At 48.0% G+C, this 17,469-nt stretch overlaps 1 protein-coding gene across 1 annotated transcript in view; it reads right to left on the minus strand.

Moving 5' to 3' along the window:
• pik3c2a (phosphatidylinositol-4-phosphate 3-kinase, catalytic subunit type 2 alpha) overlaps window positions 1-17,469 on the minus strand; it is a 73,938-nt gene that overhangs the window by 39,351 nt on the left and 17,118 nt on the right. The window contains exons 3-4 of the mRNA XM_084476890.1: window positions 8,661-8,758; window positions 8,312-8,472 (exon numbers count right to left, since the gene is read on the minus strand). Of these exons, the coding sequence (XP_084333016.1) occupies window positions 8,312-8,472; window positions 8,661-8,758 (259 nt within the window). The remainder of the gene's footprint in view (window positions 1-8,311; window positions 8,473-8,660; window positions 8,759-17,469) is intronic.

Consider the following 17,469-nt stretch of genomic DNA (forward strand, 5'->3'; position numbering starts at 1 on the left):
GGCTATTGAATCCCATTTGACACAAAGAAACGGCAGTAGAAATGTATACAGGGCTTTGATTCACCGTCTTCAGCCTGACTGAACCAAGATTAACAAAGAACTGAACTAATCCACGGCATTAAGGAGCAGGTTCGTGGCCCAGAGGTTTCATGGTCAAGGAGGCCTACAGGTGGACACTGGGAATCAAACCAGAAGGTTAATATGCTAGAAGCAGAACCCCTATAACTACTATGTTAACGTGTGTAGCATGAGACCAGATACTAGGACATCATTGAGGAGGGCCGCAGTGGGTGAGGAGAACACTTTGGCAGAGACTGAACCAATCAATTGTCGACTTTAATTCTGCATTTCATGTCCCAAAGTAAAGCGGAGCCACGTTGAAAAGACTCGGGTTGCTTAATATGAAGCTTCATACGGATCCCCTCTCAGAGCCTGGCCCGCTCCACCCCTCAGCACATCTCATGTTGCCATATCATGTAATGCAGAACTCTGATTTTTTTTGCAGTAGTTATTCCAAAAAGTATTAATACGATTTATTTTTTCTTATTATATTTTGAGTGCACTGAGCTGGAATAGGTAAATACTTGAATGGAAACAGAAAACCTGTGCACTGGGATCCTGGAAATACAATATAAGTGAAATGCCAGTGGGTTGATACAGGGCAGTGGTCTGCTCACTGGGAGAAGCTAGGCTAGCTACTGCCTAACAGTCTCACAGGAAATCACAGCCCACAGGAAGACTTGTTACCATAGTGCAAAGGACCCGATGAGCAGACCCATGCATAGAAAGAAAGCCTGTTCAGGGCACAACCAGTTCAGGGCCATTCCACTCTTAAGTATACTCTTTACATTTCTCATTCTGCCATCCTTCTGCTTCACAACCTCTTACTCTTCCCATGCCCTCATTCTGCCTCACTTGGTCTTCCTCCCTACATCTCTGCATGGCTCCCTCTGTCTCTTGTTCCATCCCTTCGTCTCCCTGTATTTCCATATTGCCCTCTGTGTTTGTCCCTCTCTGTACTGTCCTCTCTGTATATCTCTCTCTCCCTGTCTATGTCTCTCTCTCAGCCCCCACCATGGTATCTTTAACACCCCCTGTGAAGAAGACCTTCACAGACACCAGGACTGGAGAATGGAAGAAAGCAGGATGGAGAATTGAAGGGCAGGAGTCCCAGTGATGGTGTGGAGACAGGGTAAGCATGGGCAGGAACCTGACTACTGGTTAAGGCAAACAGTTCCTGCATTGAGAACTAGACTTCCGGTGGTCAATTCTTTTTCGATAATGACCGTTGCCAAGCATATAATGACCGCTGTCAAGGAAAGTGGATTTTTTGCCTCAGATTCTTTGGTATCACTCCGCAAACTTATCAACCCCAGTGTACTCGGTTGCTAAGCAACGTCAACGTCTTTGGCTGACTATTTCTCTGCTGTTCAACACTACGAATGCTGGTAACAAATGAATTGTAAAAAGACACACCGTGTGAAGGTATTTTTTATTTTTTGCAAGTAGCCGTGTAATAAGTGGGATAATGAAAATAAGCCCCTTCAGGGCGAAGCAAGACACCTCCGCTTCGCATCAGTGTCCGGTTCGCCCTGTCAGGGCTTATTTCCCGATAATGACCAGCGTTCTATACATTATCCCTTACTCATTATGCTCTCATCACCCACACTATCTGTAGACTCGGGTTGGGTGATCGTCTCTATTGTCGTCCAATCAGGGCTGTCCTGGATGGCCAGGGGGCGGGGGCAGCAGGTAGCTCAACTGATACAGTTAAAGTCACACAAATAACATTTAGAAAATAGGTCATATTTTAGAATAATCTAAAGCAATGTCTCTGAGACAACTGCTCCCTTTTAAAAGTCTGAGTCTGATTGATGTGATATTATCACAGCATCACAACATGAACTACTCCTAGCAACGGTTTTGTGCGCAGCCAGACAGAACAGAGATGCTGGGTCTCAGATCATGGAGGCGTCAGACTGGGTTTGAGATTCACTCGTCACCAGAACCCTCTCTGATGCCCTGTAGGGCGCCGACGCTAGAGAGCCTCTGCTAACAGAACAACTGAACTCAGTTCTCCTCCACTTCACCATGCAGCCAACATGGAAGATGTCTCAAAACAACGTCCACAACTCAACCATTTGCATTTGTTGCTCACTATAATCACTATAAATTAGTCCAGGCGGGCAAACTGATTATTTGCAAATTACTTTTTGGATGATTTATAATCATCATTGTGTCATTTTTATGATGTAAATTAAGGGAGCAAAAGCAGCATTGGCTCCAAATATCGGCTCAAGAAAATCGGCATCGGCGTATCGGTCATCGGCTAAGGCTGATCAGTATCGGTATCGGCCTAAAAAATCCATATGAGTGGATCCCTAGTTTGTATGCAAAACACCAGACATTTCATTGTGCTGCTTTGCTGAATGTGTGCATGCGCTGGAGAATTAACTATTCTTTGTATTCCAAGCTTCTTTTGCATTTGTTTCAGTTACATCAATTCTGAATACACGTACTTAATACTCACTACTAAGTACTTACATACTTACAGTGAAATCACTATATTTGTTATTTATGTGGACAGACAGACAGACAGAGAGACAGTCCCCTGATCTTGGGTGAGAGATCACAATATCCAAACAGACCCAGTGGGTTCTGCTGTCACTTTCTCTTTTGTCTTTTTGTCTTGTCTCCTTTGTCTGCCAGAGGAAATAAGGAGAGGAAGAAGTGAATTGTGAAACTTGAGGTGTCCAGGAAGCAGTGAGAAATGGATGGAAGAAAGCAGAAGAACCCATGACATGTCAAGACCTTCACACAACCACAGTCAGTACAGTACACACACACACACACACATACTTTTTGATTGGCCGCCAGTCCCCTGGGAGTCTAGCCTCTGAACCAATCTAATTGAATTAACGTGGTCAAGGGAAGGTCAGGTGTAGCGGGGGTCATCACACGGGAGCCATTCACAGCTGATGGCCCTCTGGAAGGATCACACTACAGTAATAACACTCATAACACCCATTAAAGCCATAGTTCGACTATGCTCTGCAATTGGACAACTGCAATTGTCCGGGTTATACATGGCTGTGAGTAAACCAATTCATTGGCCGAAGTGCGTCATGCCCCGGTACGATAGGTGGCGCTGTGCCCATTTCAACTAGTGGTAGTAGAGCCATCGGTTGACCTCTTTACGTCACCAGCAACAACAAACTCAGGTGCCTGCATTCGAGAAAGTTGTTTTCAGTAGACAGCTGTCAGTTCACTTCAGGTCCATATCATTTTGTCTCGGCCATATGCGGACTCCTCCGGCTGCTCTGGCGGTGGAGGAGTCCGCATACGACCGAGACAAAATGATATGGACCCGAAGTGAACTGACAGCTGTCTACTGATACATCGCTTTCTCCTCCATGTTCGTTTCAATCTGGACTTCAGAAAGTCAAAGTCAAAGTTAATTTCCCCCATTTCCTTTTCCCCCATGGGCGTCATAACCCCCACTACGAGTCTTTACTTGTTGTGGAAGTACCAGAGAGTTGGAGAACCCGACGCAGTCTGTAAGATTCATAATATCAGAAAATACCCCCGTCAGTTCGGCCGCAGCGCAATGAATGAATAAAGATAGTAGTTATTTTACAACCTCGTTGATGAGCAACATTTAGAAAAACATGGACTTTTAATTCAGCCTTGGGTGAAATCGAAGCGTAGTGTGTACTGAATGCATGTTGATGATGATACACTCCTTATAGGGGGTAACTACATTGGCACGTCACCGGCTTCCTCCATCTTCTGCGCCAGCTTTTTAAATAAATCGCCGACCCGAAGTGAGTTGACAGCTGTCTGCTGAAAACATCTTTCTCCCGCCGCAGCAGCCCCTCCGCCGCCCGTCCGTATACGGCATTCCCCGCCGCGGCGCAATCAATGAATAAAGATCGTAAACACATCGGGAGAAAAAAACATTTATTTTGACAGATGTGCCCGAAGTTACTTTACAACCTGGTTGATGACCCACATGTAGAAAAATGTACATGTACTTTTAATTCAGTCTTGGGTGAAATCGAAGCCTAGTGTCCGTGTGCTACCACCTTTAATGAATGCATGCCATGTGCGCTCCTGCGGCCGGGACACAATTCTTATAGGGGTAACTACATTCACCGGCTTCCTCCATCTTCTGCGCCACCTTTTAAAATAAATTGCCGTTTCTCGTTTTCGGACGGCGACAACAACAACACGACTATCGTCTCCTTCTACTTCCGGCTCACTGCCCCCCGGTAAAGATCTCGAGCATGCGCAGAACGCATAATCCAATCCCAATCCGTACATGCACACTTAACTTGACTATGAATGGCATTATCTAGGGGTCTTAATTAGACTATGAGAAACCCAATTAGATTCGAGTATAGCTCGACTAAGGTGTATACATGCATCTTAGTAATCCAATCACAGTTGGACTGACCCAATAATTGGACTTGAGGGGCACCAGCGCTCCTCAGTGAGCCTCCAGACAGAACCAAAGAGCTGCAGGGGGGTGAACCCGGGCAGTAGTGGCATCACCTGAAGCTGGGCCTGGATATCTAAACATCTGACTATCCCATCAGAAAAAACATAAAATCAAGAACCATCTCAAATATGAATGAACATAGTTAATGTAGCGGTTTCAGCTGGTATAGCCTGGACACCATCCTGATCACGTGACCTCGCATTCCGTTCCGTAACACGGATCAGTCTGACCTCTGGCCTCCCACATCCATTCACAGAAATATCAATGTCATCAGGGCCAACCAGGGACGGAGTCGTGGCTGATGATGTAACAGGGCCAACCAGGGACGGAGTTGTGGCTGATGACGTAACCGGGCCAACCAGGGACGGAGTTGTGGCTGATGACGTAACCGGGCCAACCAGGGACGGAGTTGTGGCTGATGACGTAACCGGGCCAACCAGGGACGGAGTTGTGGCTGATGACGTAATATACAGGCCGCCACTGGCAAAGTAATAGTCACTGAAACAAGAGTACTCGGGCCCACTGAGGTGAACGCCAGGTCTAGGTCTGCACACTGTGTGCTGAGGTCACGTGATCAGGACCGCCTCCAGCTATATGAGAACCAGTTAGAACAAGGTCAGCAGTGTCTTAGTCGTCAGTCGGGGTGTTATTATGTAATAAGATGATGGTATACCAAGGCCTTTAGAAATCCCTACGGTAGGATTATCAATACCGTCCATACCATCCAGAGTACAGACGCTCCTCTTTCTATTGAACTGATGTTGAGCTGACTTTCCATTGAAGTGATGTTAAGTGTTGCTAAGTCACGCCCCCCGTCGTTACCATGACGAACTCGGACATACAAACCAGACTCCATAACAAAAACATATGGAAAAATGTCAGCTGACAGTATATCAAAGCAGGTTTAGGAGAAGTTTTGGGCGAGAACTTCTTCCAGGATCAATCGAAAGGGACTACATTACACTATGGACGGGTATATTGAAAACTTTAAAATACAAACAGAAGGTAACAAGCTTCAATTCTGTTGGTATTCTGACCTGCCGCACAGTCTGATCCACATGACACACTTTTTCTTTTTATATATACCGCATTCTGCAGCCTCTTGGGACACCGACTGTCCGTGTTACATGTTCCCTAAGCACATCGTTTGACCATGTTTATTTTTACACAAACAGCATAAATTGCTGTTTGTGTAAAAACCATTAAATTGTTATATTACGCCTCGTCCCTGCTGGTTTCAATGGCGTTGTCCGAGCCGTTGTCCGAGTATAGCTGAGGCTGGAATGTCATTGGCTCATCTGCGTTCTAAGGGCGGAGCTTAGCGACAGCGACTGAAGTGGTTTGGATAACGCTATGGGCCTTAACGCAGAAGAAAGCCTCTGCCACAGTTTTCAGTTTAGATGACCAAGGTGAGCCAACACAGCAGTCTGCTTCCCTGACCAGATTAGGGCCACGCTTCCACCGAAATGACTGAACTCTCTGTCAGCCCCAGGTTGTCTGCGTTTCCACCGCGGTGTTAAGACCCATGAGGGAACAGCACAATAAGGTCCTTACCATCGGGCACAGGACGAATAGAAGACATGAAAAAGACAGAAATACTGAAAGAAAAATCTATTTTACAACGTGAATATGCAGCATTTTCCAACAAGAATCACGCCAGTTAAGAAGACAGATGGATGCAACCCTTAACCTCAAATAAGCAGTGAATACGAGCGTGGGCGTCTGTATTTAGAGGATTCAATCATCATGGAGCTCCATCAAGTGTAAACTAGTTCAGCGTACGGGAGATGGCGGCTGGGGGGCATTAAGATAAATGAGTGCATCGTTAATACTGTGGCGACTGTGGGCGCGGACTGTGGGCCCGGTTCAGAGTCCCGCAAAGGATCCTGGGAGGGGCGGGACTATTATTAGTGGGACCTTCCAGCGCCCTCCTGGGACCTTTACGGCAGTGACATCACGTGGGGTGCAGTGATTGGTGTAAACCTAGGGGGCGCTGGAGTTGGGGGAAACCCGGCACTGCCAGTGAGATGCTGAGGGTGGTGGGATCCGCCCTGTGATGGTGTTGTGTGTTCTGGGTGCTCCAATAAGAAGCAGTTCTGGCAGTAGAGCGTGTGAGGGGGCGCTAGAGCAGCGACGGGCCGTTGGCGACCTGACTCGCGTGGGGTTCCGTCCCCAACACTGCAGACCAGCCACGTTTTGGAGACGTTCGTTTTTTAGCTCGTTTCCCCGTTCAACAACTAAAAGTTGGCCCTCACTCTTTCTGAGAAGTTGGTATCCAAAACAAAACTGTAGCGATACAAGTGCACCGTGATGCTATCAGAAGCATCCTAGATTCATTCACCGCAGTGCAACTAAGCATTGGCGTAGTGCCGACTGCTATCCAGATGAGTGATCGTGTGTAACAGAAAGAGATAAGATTCTAGCAAAGGATGCAACAAGAGGACTAATTAACTGCATGTCCAAATGCATGTTGGTTTGCGGCTGCAGATGTACCCTGGAAATCCAGAGTTTTCGCGAGAGCACATTTTGAATTTGCTCAGCGAGTCACACTGGGAACAAACGTTATCCAATCACATCGTTGTATCTGGCGGGCTAAAAGTGTTGCTGTTTTACTGATCGGATACGGCAAGATTCTTATCTATTGGTTAGCTCCGCTGGTCTGGATACGTCACACCTTGTGTTCATCTGATTGGTCGTAGTGTTATCCAATTGTGTGCAGTGATATTTTCAAATGCATGCTTGGGGCCACCCCTCGAGTTGGGCCGTTTTCATTACTCGTTGCCAGACCCTACAGCTTTCTAGATGTGGGTCTGGATTTCCAGGCTACTGCAGATGTTGAAATGGCTGAAATAAAATGCAGTGAGTCTTCCACCAATCAGAAATGTTCAGTGCTTGCAAGCTCCACCCCAAGATTCCTGAACCTCTGGAAAGTCCTTGCCCCTACCCCAAGCAACTCATCTTTCTTTTATAATAGTGTCATATACCACATACAGCGGTGAAATGTCAGAAGGTATGACGCTATGAAAAAATTGATACAGACCAAGTTTAATCTGTGGATACCTGTTGTTACTGTAAGGATTCTTATAATTTAATCTGTGGATACCTGTTGTTACTGTAAGGATTCTTATAACTGAGAAAGCCTATATCTCAGCCCGATTGCACAAAAGTTGCAATTTGTCTCCCGGAAGAGCAGTTCTCCAAAAGGTTTGGAAGCATTTAGCCCGTAGGGGGCGCTATAGTTCAGGGTAAGAGTAAAGAATCTGCCCACCGCCGAGTAGTTTTGCCACTGGAACCCATAATGTCCTTTTGGATAGATTGCTCAGTTTCGGGAAAAACTGTACTCTGAATAATCACTAAATCAAATGGCACACAATGATGTACACATGCTCTATGGACGTGTCTGATCTTAAATTTAGCAGGTATTTTTGATAACATAAATGCTAATTAGCCAACATTATTATTATCCTTATCAGAAAGTAGCAGGCACTGGAGACTTGCCGTAAACATCATGTTAAGGGACACCGCCCTGAACATGTTACTAACATGCTGTTATTACCATGTGTATAGAGTTTTGTGTTGATAGCTCATTCAATGACATCCCAGTGTCCTTTACAGTAGTTGCTCAGGTAAGAGTATTGCACCACTTCGCCTGCAGATGCCAATAATCACACATAAGCGGCAAACCCTCCAGGGACTGCTGGAGTCACGGTGGTGAAGCGGTCAGCCCCGGCGCCCAAAGACCACCATGAGATAAATGTAACAGATGAGCAGGTTCTAGTGATGACTGTCGTCAGGTCATGGTCTATTTACCGTCACAGGTGAAGGTGACGGGCTCCTGGGAGTCCGAGATCTCAATGGAGACCTTGACGGAGCAGCCCCCGTCTCCCCCCCCATCGCGCTGGGGGATGACGGGGCTGAGGATGTAGCCGGGGTTGGTGGACACGTCGCCGTGGGGGAAACGGGAGCGCAGCCTGAAGAGGAGGAAGAGGGGGGCGGAGACAGCAGATAACAAACTTTATATACTTTATACAAGTGAAGGAGAGACTCTGCTCGGCCATTACGGCCTTAGCAATGAAGGTTATCCAACATATCATCCATCCATATCCAAGTGCTGCTCAGCTCTCACAGGGAAGACAGTGTGTGGAACAAAGTGTCTTACGTGGCAACATCTCTGCAGAAGGCCACGGCCTCCAGGTTCTGGGCCTCGGGTTCCTGTAGTCCAGAGGGCTTCTCCGCTCCCCTGGCTCGGACCTTCTCCTACGGAACATGAAGAGCAGGTCAGCCACTGGTCTCTGGCCGCGCCACAGTCTGTCATTAAACATTGCAGAGGGGGAAAAAGAGCTGCTCCAATTGACACACACACACACACACACACACACACACAGGAAGTGGCAGCAGTTATTTAGCCCCACCCCCTTCTGCTTTCTGAGTCAGGCTATAGTCCCGGAATGCACTTCCTTTCACACGGGAAGAGGCGGTAACAGGGGGCTTCCAGCCCCCCCTCTCTCAGTATCATGAAGACCTGCTGCCATGGCCCCGGATGTTAGGGCAGTGACATCACCCGCCTCTGGTAGGGAGGGCAGGGAGACCGTAGTCAGACTATCGGCATGAAGAATTAATTATTGACTCTAGAAGGCCTATATGGTTTCTGTCATGTGACAGAAGTTAACTGTCATCACGTTTCATCACCACTCGTTGTGAAACCACTGAGTCAAGGCTGTGAAGAGGAGGGGCCTTCACCACACTGACATGACAGAGCCCTGTCCACACCTGGGGTTGACCTGTGTCCTGGAGGCCCTGTCCACACCTGGGGTTGACCTGTGTCCTGGAGGCCCTGTCCACACCTGGGGTTGACCTGTGTCCTGGAGGCCCTGTCCACACCTGGGGTTGACCTGTGTCCTGGAGGCCCTGTCCACACCTGGGGTTGACCTGTGTCCTGGAGACCCTGTCCACACCTGGGGTTGACCTGACCACACAGGGACAGCTCTACAATCCTCCCCCTCCCCCTAGATTTGAGCCCTAATCCTAGATTTTGCGCGTTCCAGCGAAGGGGTAGGGTGTCCCAATACTTAGGGGAGCAACGGGGAGTGCCTATTTTCCCTTAAAATCAACCCTTGAGCGCTAGCCAGCTTGGGAGCTGACTTGCAGCTAAGGGCACTCAAAGCAAGTGTTCTTGTTAAGGGGAGAGAAATGGGACTGGGCCTTACTCTCTCCCACAGAAAACACCTGAGCGGCCTGAAACAGCTCATGTGAAGTCAGTATTTACTTCTCTAAGTGCAGAAGTCCCACCTGGTGGCTAGTTTAGCAGGTCCTCAAACAAAGCTTGTCAGAGCAGTGGCCGGTGGAGTTCGGTACGACAGGTCAAGAAGACGCTGTTCAGTGCGAAGGCAAATCCACTTGGTGTGGACTTCCAATGGAAGACCAATTGAGAATCCATTTTACCTGGGACTGCTTCCTGAACCGGGAACAGTTCACTGCTGTAGCATCGCAACCTGTAGCTTCAGAATCAACCTGTAGCTTCAGAATCAACCTGTAGCTTCAGAATCAACCTGTAGCTTCAGAATCAACCTGTAGCTTCAGGATCAACCTGTAGCTTCAGAATCAACCTGTAGCTTCAGAATCAACCTGTAGCTTCAGAATCAACCTGTAGCTTCAGAATCAACCTGTAGCTTCAGAATCAACCTGTAGCTTCAGGATCACAACCTGTAGCTTCAGGATCACAACCTGTAGCTTCAGAATCAACCTGTAGCTTCAGGATCAACCTGTAGCTTCAGAATCAACCTGTAGCTTCAGAATCAACCTGTAGCTTCAGAATCAACCTGTAGCTTCAGAATCAACCTGTAGCTTCAGGATCAACCTGTAGCTTCAGAATCAACCTGTAGCTTCAGAATCAACCTGTAGCTTCAGAATCAACCTGTAGCTTCAGAATCAACCTGTAGCTTCAGAATCAACCTGTAGCTTCAGAATCAACCTGTAGCTTCAGGATCACAACCTGTAGCTTCAGAATCAACCTGTAGCTTCAGAATCAACCTGTAGCTTCAGAATCAACCTGTAGCTTCAGGATCACAACCTGTAGCTTCAGGATCACAACCTGTAGCTTCAGGATCACAACCTGTAGCTTCAGGATCAACCTGTAGCTTCAGGATCACAACCTGTAGATTCAGGATCAACCTGTAGCTTCAGGATCAACCTGTAGCTTCAGGATCACAACCTGTAGATTCAAGATCAACCTGTAGCTTCAGGATCAACCTGTAGATTCAGGTTTTGTTTAGTTGAAAACAAACTAGGTAGCTACAGCCAATTGTCGAAGTGCTGAGTTGTTGGTAGTAGAGCTGTACACCCAGTGGGGAAGCGGTCCAACGGTATAGTGTTCAAATGTCTTGGTTAGTCAGCTGTATGCTTCGACTGAAATATCAGCTAAAACCAAGCGTTTCTGACAAAGACTAAAGAGATTCTGCAGCAATCAACAATAATAAGGTGTGTGACAATAATAAGGTATTTTGAACATTAAGGTGAGTCAACTTTTTCTGGTAGTATCCCCAAACAAAATAATTAACCACAAAAATTGCCCAATATGACTCCTTCAATGTAGTGCCGGGCTACCTGGACAGTGTGCAGGGACAGTTTAAACATTGTCCTCAAGCAGCCCAGGACACCCCTCCCCCCACTGGCCACACGATGCGTGGAGAGTTGCACTGGTCGGTAGGACTGTGCATTTGTATTTTACAAAAAAGAATTGTAAAACAAAGGCAAGAGAATTGCATCAAAACCCTGGCCCATTGTGTAAGTTTAATGCTGCAGCTGCATAAGCCTTCACGACATAACAATGAATAAACACCACAAACAACCTGACTTCACTATACGTGATAATATATACAACTCTCAGTTTGTTGGTTTAGTAAAGATGTCTCAAACACAAGTCCCTCGGGCCGAATCCGGCCCACTACCTCATTTTATGTATTTTTTTATTATTATTATTTATCTCCCACAATGCGACCCGCGAAATTATGGCATCCTACCACTAGACTGCAGTGTTTCCAAATCAGCGTTTATCGATAACACTATACTAACAAGTGATAGAGCTGAAAAGATAAGAATAATCCCAACATTTTCAAGAGAAAAATGTATGCAGAGGGAAGGAAATGTAATGAAAGATGTGAAAGGGAATACATTATGCATACAGTATGTTTTCTGTGCTACGAGGCAGTGTCTGTGATAAACGTCTGCTTTTTGACTTGAATTAAAAGGCAGACTGCAATCACAGCAGAAAAGCTAAATTCCAAAATGATGCAGCAATGAAAGCTAGCTTTATTGTGGTTGAAGAAATGGCCCGAGCTTCTAAGTGTTTTTCAGAGGGTGCTTTTTGAAGCAGTGCAGTGTGTGAGCATGTGTGCCCCGACCAGTTTGTCAAGAAACACCATCGCAGACTGAGTAAACGAACTAGCAGGCACTGACCATACAGCTGGCCGAAGATACACAGTTATCGATGTGATAACGATGGAATAACAATGTTATAGTAATGCAGAGCACTGTGCTTACATATATTTTTTAATGTATGCAATTGCATGAACAATATTTGTACACTTGAATAAACAATAATCAAATGCAGAGACAGTAATTTAATGTTATGAATGGTTTAAATCGTTTATAATTATATAGTCTTACAGTTACAACCGTAATACAACTGTTAAACCCATAATGCTGATGTGGCCCGGGGTGAAAATGAGTTTCACACCCCTGGTTTAGTAGTTTGGAACTTATTTCTAAGCAGATCATTTGGAGCATAAATTCTACAACGTCAATTGCAGAACTCAGACATGCAAATAAACAGGGACAAACCCCACTGTTGAAAACTTCCCTGTTCATTAGTTCTGAGAAAACAGCTGCAATGACAACTAATCAACTTCCTCTGTTGATCAGACAGCGGACACATTTTGTATTGGGCTCGCAACTAGAGAGGTTAGAGGGCTAGCACCAACAAAGGCCAGACGCAGAGTGTAGAGTGAACCCTTAAGTCCCCTTTGTAGACACTATCAAACATAGCTGAACACAAAAAGTGCACACAAAACAGCTGCTATGCACACACACACAGTACCGACAGTACGGCCCTCCCCATGGATGAGCTGTGGAAGGACCATTCCTTCTGGAGTCAGCGGCCCGCATCCCGACCTCTCAGTACTGATACCATAGACAACAATGCCACGGCTCATAGGGCAAGAAAGGCTGAGTCACTCCAGCACACCAGAATCTGGAAATCAAGTTGAACTCTGGTCAGCGTCAGCTGAGTGCTGCATCTTTGCAACAGGCCATGAGTAACATGAACAAATGCCTTGCTAAAGAAAAACTCGATGTCTAGGTGGACATAGAGGAAGATCACCCTGTTGTGGTAGATAGGTCCTGAAACCATTGTTCACAGTCCTGACCAGTCAGTGTCAGCGTCGTCATAGTAGGAATTGAAGGTAGGCTTACTGTTCAGTAGGGATGTGAATAACTCAACATTCATGGTTGAATAATCAGTGGGTGGTATGAACGAATAATCGATTATTCGATGTGTGCCGACATTCACAGTGCGCTGAGAAAGGATGCTCCGCCTCCGATGCGAAAATCAGAGTGTAATTCACAATTAAGAAATAACAATGGTGGGCCTGTTCGTAATTCATTTATATATTTTGTAAACTTTAATGTAAATGTCATAATTATCAACCTTAATTTTGGGGGCCCCCTCAGGTACTTGGGGCCCTACGCGCTCTGTGTAGGCTACTCTGCGTATGGGGAGCGGCGGCCCTGGGCCTACCTAAATGACAGGCACTAGTGCAAACAAATAAATAGACTTTAGGCCACATGCAGGAACGAAAATAATCACCCTTTATTATAATAAGGGAGGATAACAATGAAATTACTTGTACTTGCCGAACAACGTTTTGACAAAGCAGGTTCGGGCTTGTGGAAGAGAAAATTAAGATAGCCTTTCTTACCTTTGGACAGGCATATAAAATTGCTCCTAGCTATCAACAGATGCATCAAAAGAGCCAAAAGGCAGTCTCATCAAACCAAGTTTTTATTAAGGATAAACAGCATGTCAACATGTGCTGGGAGGAGACGAGTGCGGAGCCTATTGACCAAAACACCTGCAGCGGAAAAAACCCGCTCAGCAGGGACAGACGTGGCGGGGATAGAGAGGTAAGCCTTCGCCATGTGCATGTTCATTCCAAGTTCGCATCCGTAGCCAATTGAGGCCAAATGAAACGGCATGTTTGAATTAAGGATATTGTCTCGGCTGTTCTTTATTTTGGGCCGTGGGTACAGCTGGCAAGGTCAGCTCGACTCGCTTCCAATAACTTAAAAAAATATTTTATTTATTTTACAATTCAAAAATGAACAAAACTGTCTTCTAAATTAAGGAAATGATACTGGGAAATGAATAAACTATTATAAGCAACGAGTGAACAAGCGATCTAAATATTTTGCAAACTTTTTGCAATCACCGCCCCTTTCCCTTGACGTTTAGTTTTCACCTTAAATATGCGAAAGATGTAATTAAGGCAACCTGGTCTCACAGGAATCTGTGAAATGAGTCGGTCTATGTCCCGTTTACAAAAAATAATGCCCATAAATGAATATTAAGCCCTGAATATTAAGGGCTGCCTAATATTCTTCTGAATATTATAAAAAATTGCAATATTCTAATAACGAAGTTCGGAGTCAAAGCCCTAGTCCATACACAGGTAAACAGTGACGGCGTTTGTTATCTCGTTCCACCACTGGCTTTTTTTGTCGTAAGCTTTTGAAAATGCCTGCGGAAGCGATGTCTGAGATGCAGAGACAGCTTGACGCTACCAGCGTCTGTCTCGTACGGTGTGGAATATGTGAAGGGACGCAGGCGCGCTTGCTGGCAGCCCTGCCACAGTAGGGCCCTGGATCAGCGGCCTTTACTAGACCCTAGCCGGGTCTATGAGGCATCTGTCCAACAAGAGATGGATTCATTCTTTCCTTGGAAGAGTAGAATGCATCCCATTGGTCGGGTGCAGTCTAGGGCCATATCTATTTTTACATATGTTTATACCTTCCTGATATTTCACCAGGTTACACGGTATATGACTTGACTATGACAGTACATAATAATAATAATACTAATAATAAAGAAAACAAAATCTGAGCTGCTGGTGAAAGAAGTCATTGTAGCATAAACGTAGCCATATTAATCCATTCTACAGAGAGGAGTGCTGACACACTAGACACATGGACATCCTGCCGGTAGTCACGGCTTTAGTTCCTTCGTTGAATACCAAATATCTTTTCAATTTAAAAACAATTATACTTTAAAACTACATAACTAGCACCGACCTGCCTCCACACGAGGTCTGGAGCACCGCCCTGCCTCCACACGAGGTCTGGAGCACCGCCCTGCCTCCACACGAGGCCTGGCCCCCACCGCCCTGCCTCCACACGAGGTCTGGAGCACCGCCCTGCCTCCACACGAGGCCTGGAGCACCGCCCTGCCTCCACACGAGGTCTGGCCCCCACCGCCCTGCCTCCACACGAGGCCTGGCCCCCACCGCCCTGCCTCCACACGAGGTCTGGAGCACCGCCCTGCCTCCACACGAGGCCTGGCCCCCACCGCCCTGCCTCCACACGAGGCCTGGAGCACCGCCCTGCCTCCACACGAGGTCTGGAGCACCGACCTGCCTCCACACGAGGTCTGGAGCACCGCCCTGCCTCCACACGAGGCCTGGCCCCCACCGCCCTGCCTCCACACGAGGTCTGGAGCACCGCCCTGCCTCCACACGAGGTCTGGAGCACCGCCCTGCCTCCACACGAGGCCTGGCCCCCACCGCCCTGCCTCCACACGAGGTCTGGAGCACCGCCCTGCCTCCACACGAGGCCTGGCCCCCACCGCCCTGCCTCCACACGAGGCCTGGCCCCCACCGCCCTGCCTCCACACGAGGTCTGGAGCACCGCCCTGCCTCCACACGAGGCCTGGAGCACCGCCCTGCCTCCACACGAGGTCTGGAGCACCGCCCTGCCTCCACACGAGGTCTGGAGCACCGCCCTGCCTCCACACGAGGCCTGGCCCCCACCGCCCTGCCTCCACACGAGGCCTGGAGCACCGCCCTGCCTCCACACGAGGTCTGGAGCACCGCCCTGCCTCCACACGAGGCCTGGCCCCCACCGCCCTGCCTCCACACGAGGTCTGGAGCACCGCCCTGCCTCCACACGAGGCCTGGCCCCCACCGCCCTGCCTCCACACGAGGCCTGGCCCCCACCGCCCTGCCTCCACACGAGGTCTGGAGCACCGCCCTGCCTCCACACGAGGCCTGGCCCCCACCGCCCTGCCTCCACACGAGGCCTGGAGCACCGCCCTGCCTCCACACGAGGTCTGGAGCACCGCCCTGCCTCCACACGAGGCCTGGCCCCCACCGCCCTGCCTCCACACGAGGCCTGGAGCACCGCCCTGCCTCCACACGAGGCCTGGAGCACCGCCCTGCCTCCACACGAGGTCTGGAGCACCGCCCTGCCTCCACACGAGGCCTGGAGCACCGCCCTGCCTCCACACGAGGTCTGGAGCACCGCCCTGCCTCCACACGAGGTCTGGAGCACCGACCTGCCTCCACACGAGGCCTGGAGCACCGCCCTGCCTCCACACGAGGTCTGGAGCACCGACCTGCCTCCACACGAGGTCTGGAGCACCGCCCTGCCTCCACACGAGGTCTGGAGCACCGCCCTGCCTCCACACGAGGTCTGGAGCACCGCCCTGCCTCCACACGAGGCCTGGCAGCCCTGCCACAGTAGGGCCCTGGATCAGCGGCCTTTACTAGACCCTAGCCGGGTCTATGAGGCATCTGTCCAACAAGAGATGGATTCATTCTTTCCTTGGAACCAGAGTTAACTGTAAAGTACAGGAACAGTAGAAAATAGCAGGTGGATGAAGAAAGAAAAATTAAATAGAATCTTGGTTTGAGAGTGAGATAGTTGATGTACGGTCTATTAATCCTACAAGCAGAAAGTTTAAACGTGACAGCGGCCATAATTTGTCTTAAACAAAGGAGGTAGTGAAGGAGTGGGAGGACAGGTGTCTTATTTCTGGGATGTAACTCAACACACAAGTTTCCTACTGGCGGTCCTGCATGCTAGGCTAGGAGATGATGGCCATGGCCTGTTCTGTAGAGCGCTGGTTTTCAGCCTTATATCTATCCATCTATCATGTGCTCCTCCAGGTGACCGCTGACCGGCCGGTGTAATGCCCACTTTAGTATGAAGCACACCGCAGTGCATTTACATTACACTCAAGAAAATCTAATTATTGGGTTATTTTGACTTAAATCGGACCGAAACGGGTTTCTCATAGTCGGATTAAGACCCCTAGATTATTCGAATGATAGTCGCATTAATCGTGTATACATTAAATCGGATTGGAATTGGATTTTGCGTTCTGCGCATGATGGAGATTTTTTCCGGGGGCAGAGAGCCGGAAGTAGAAGGAGAGGATGGTCGTGTTGTTGTCGCTGTTGGAAAACAAGAAACTGCGATTTATTTGGCGAATGGTTACCCCCTATAAGTGAAGCCCCAGCCACGGGAGGGGCTGGGGCTTCACAGAAGAACACACTACGCTTTGATTTCACCCCGTTCACCCAAGGCGGAAATAAAAGTACATGTTTTTCTAAATGTTGGTCATCAACGATGTTGTTAAGTAGTAACTTCAGGCAAATCTGTCAAAATATTTTTTTTTTATTCTTCTGACGCGTTTTACGATCTTTATTCATTAATTGTGCGGCGGCAGAACTGACGGAGATATTCTCTGATATTATGAATCTTAAAAACTGGGTCTGGTTCTCCAACTCTCTGGTACTTCCACAACACGTAAAGACTTGTACTGGGGGGAGGGGACGTCGGACTAGTGGGCTGTAGGAACAATGGAGCGTCTGAGAAATGACATGGGCCCGAACTGACAGCTGTCTACTGAAAACATC

Source organism: Micromesistius poutassou (genome assembly GCF_964030765.1).
Source record: "Micromesistius poutassou genome assembly, chromosome: 13".
NCBI lineage: Eukaryota > Metazoa > Chordata > Actinopteri > Gadiformes > Gadidae > Micromesistius > Micromesistius poutassou.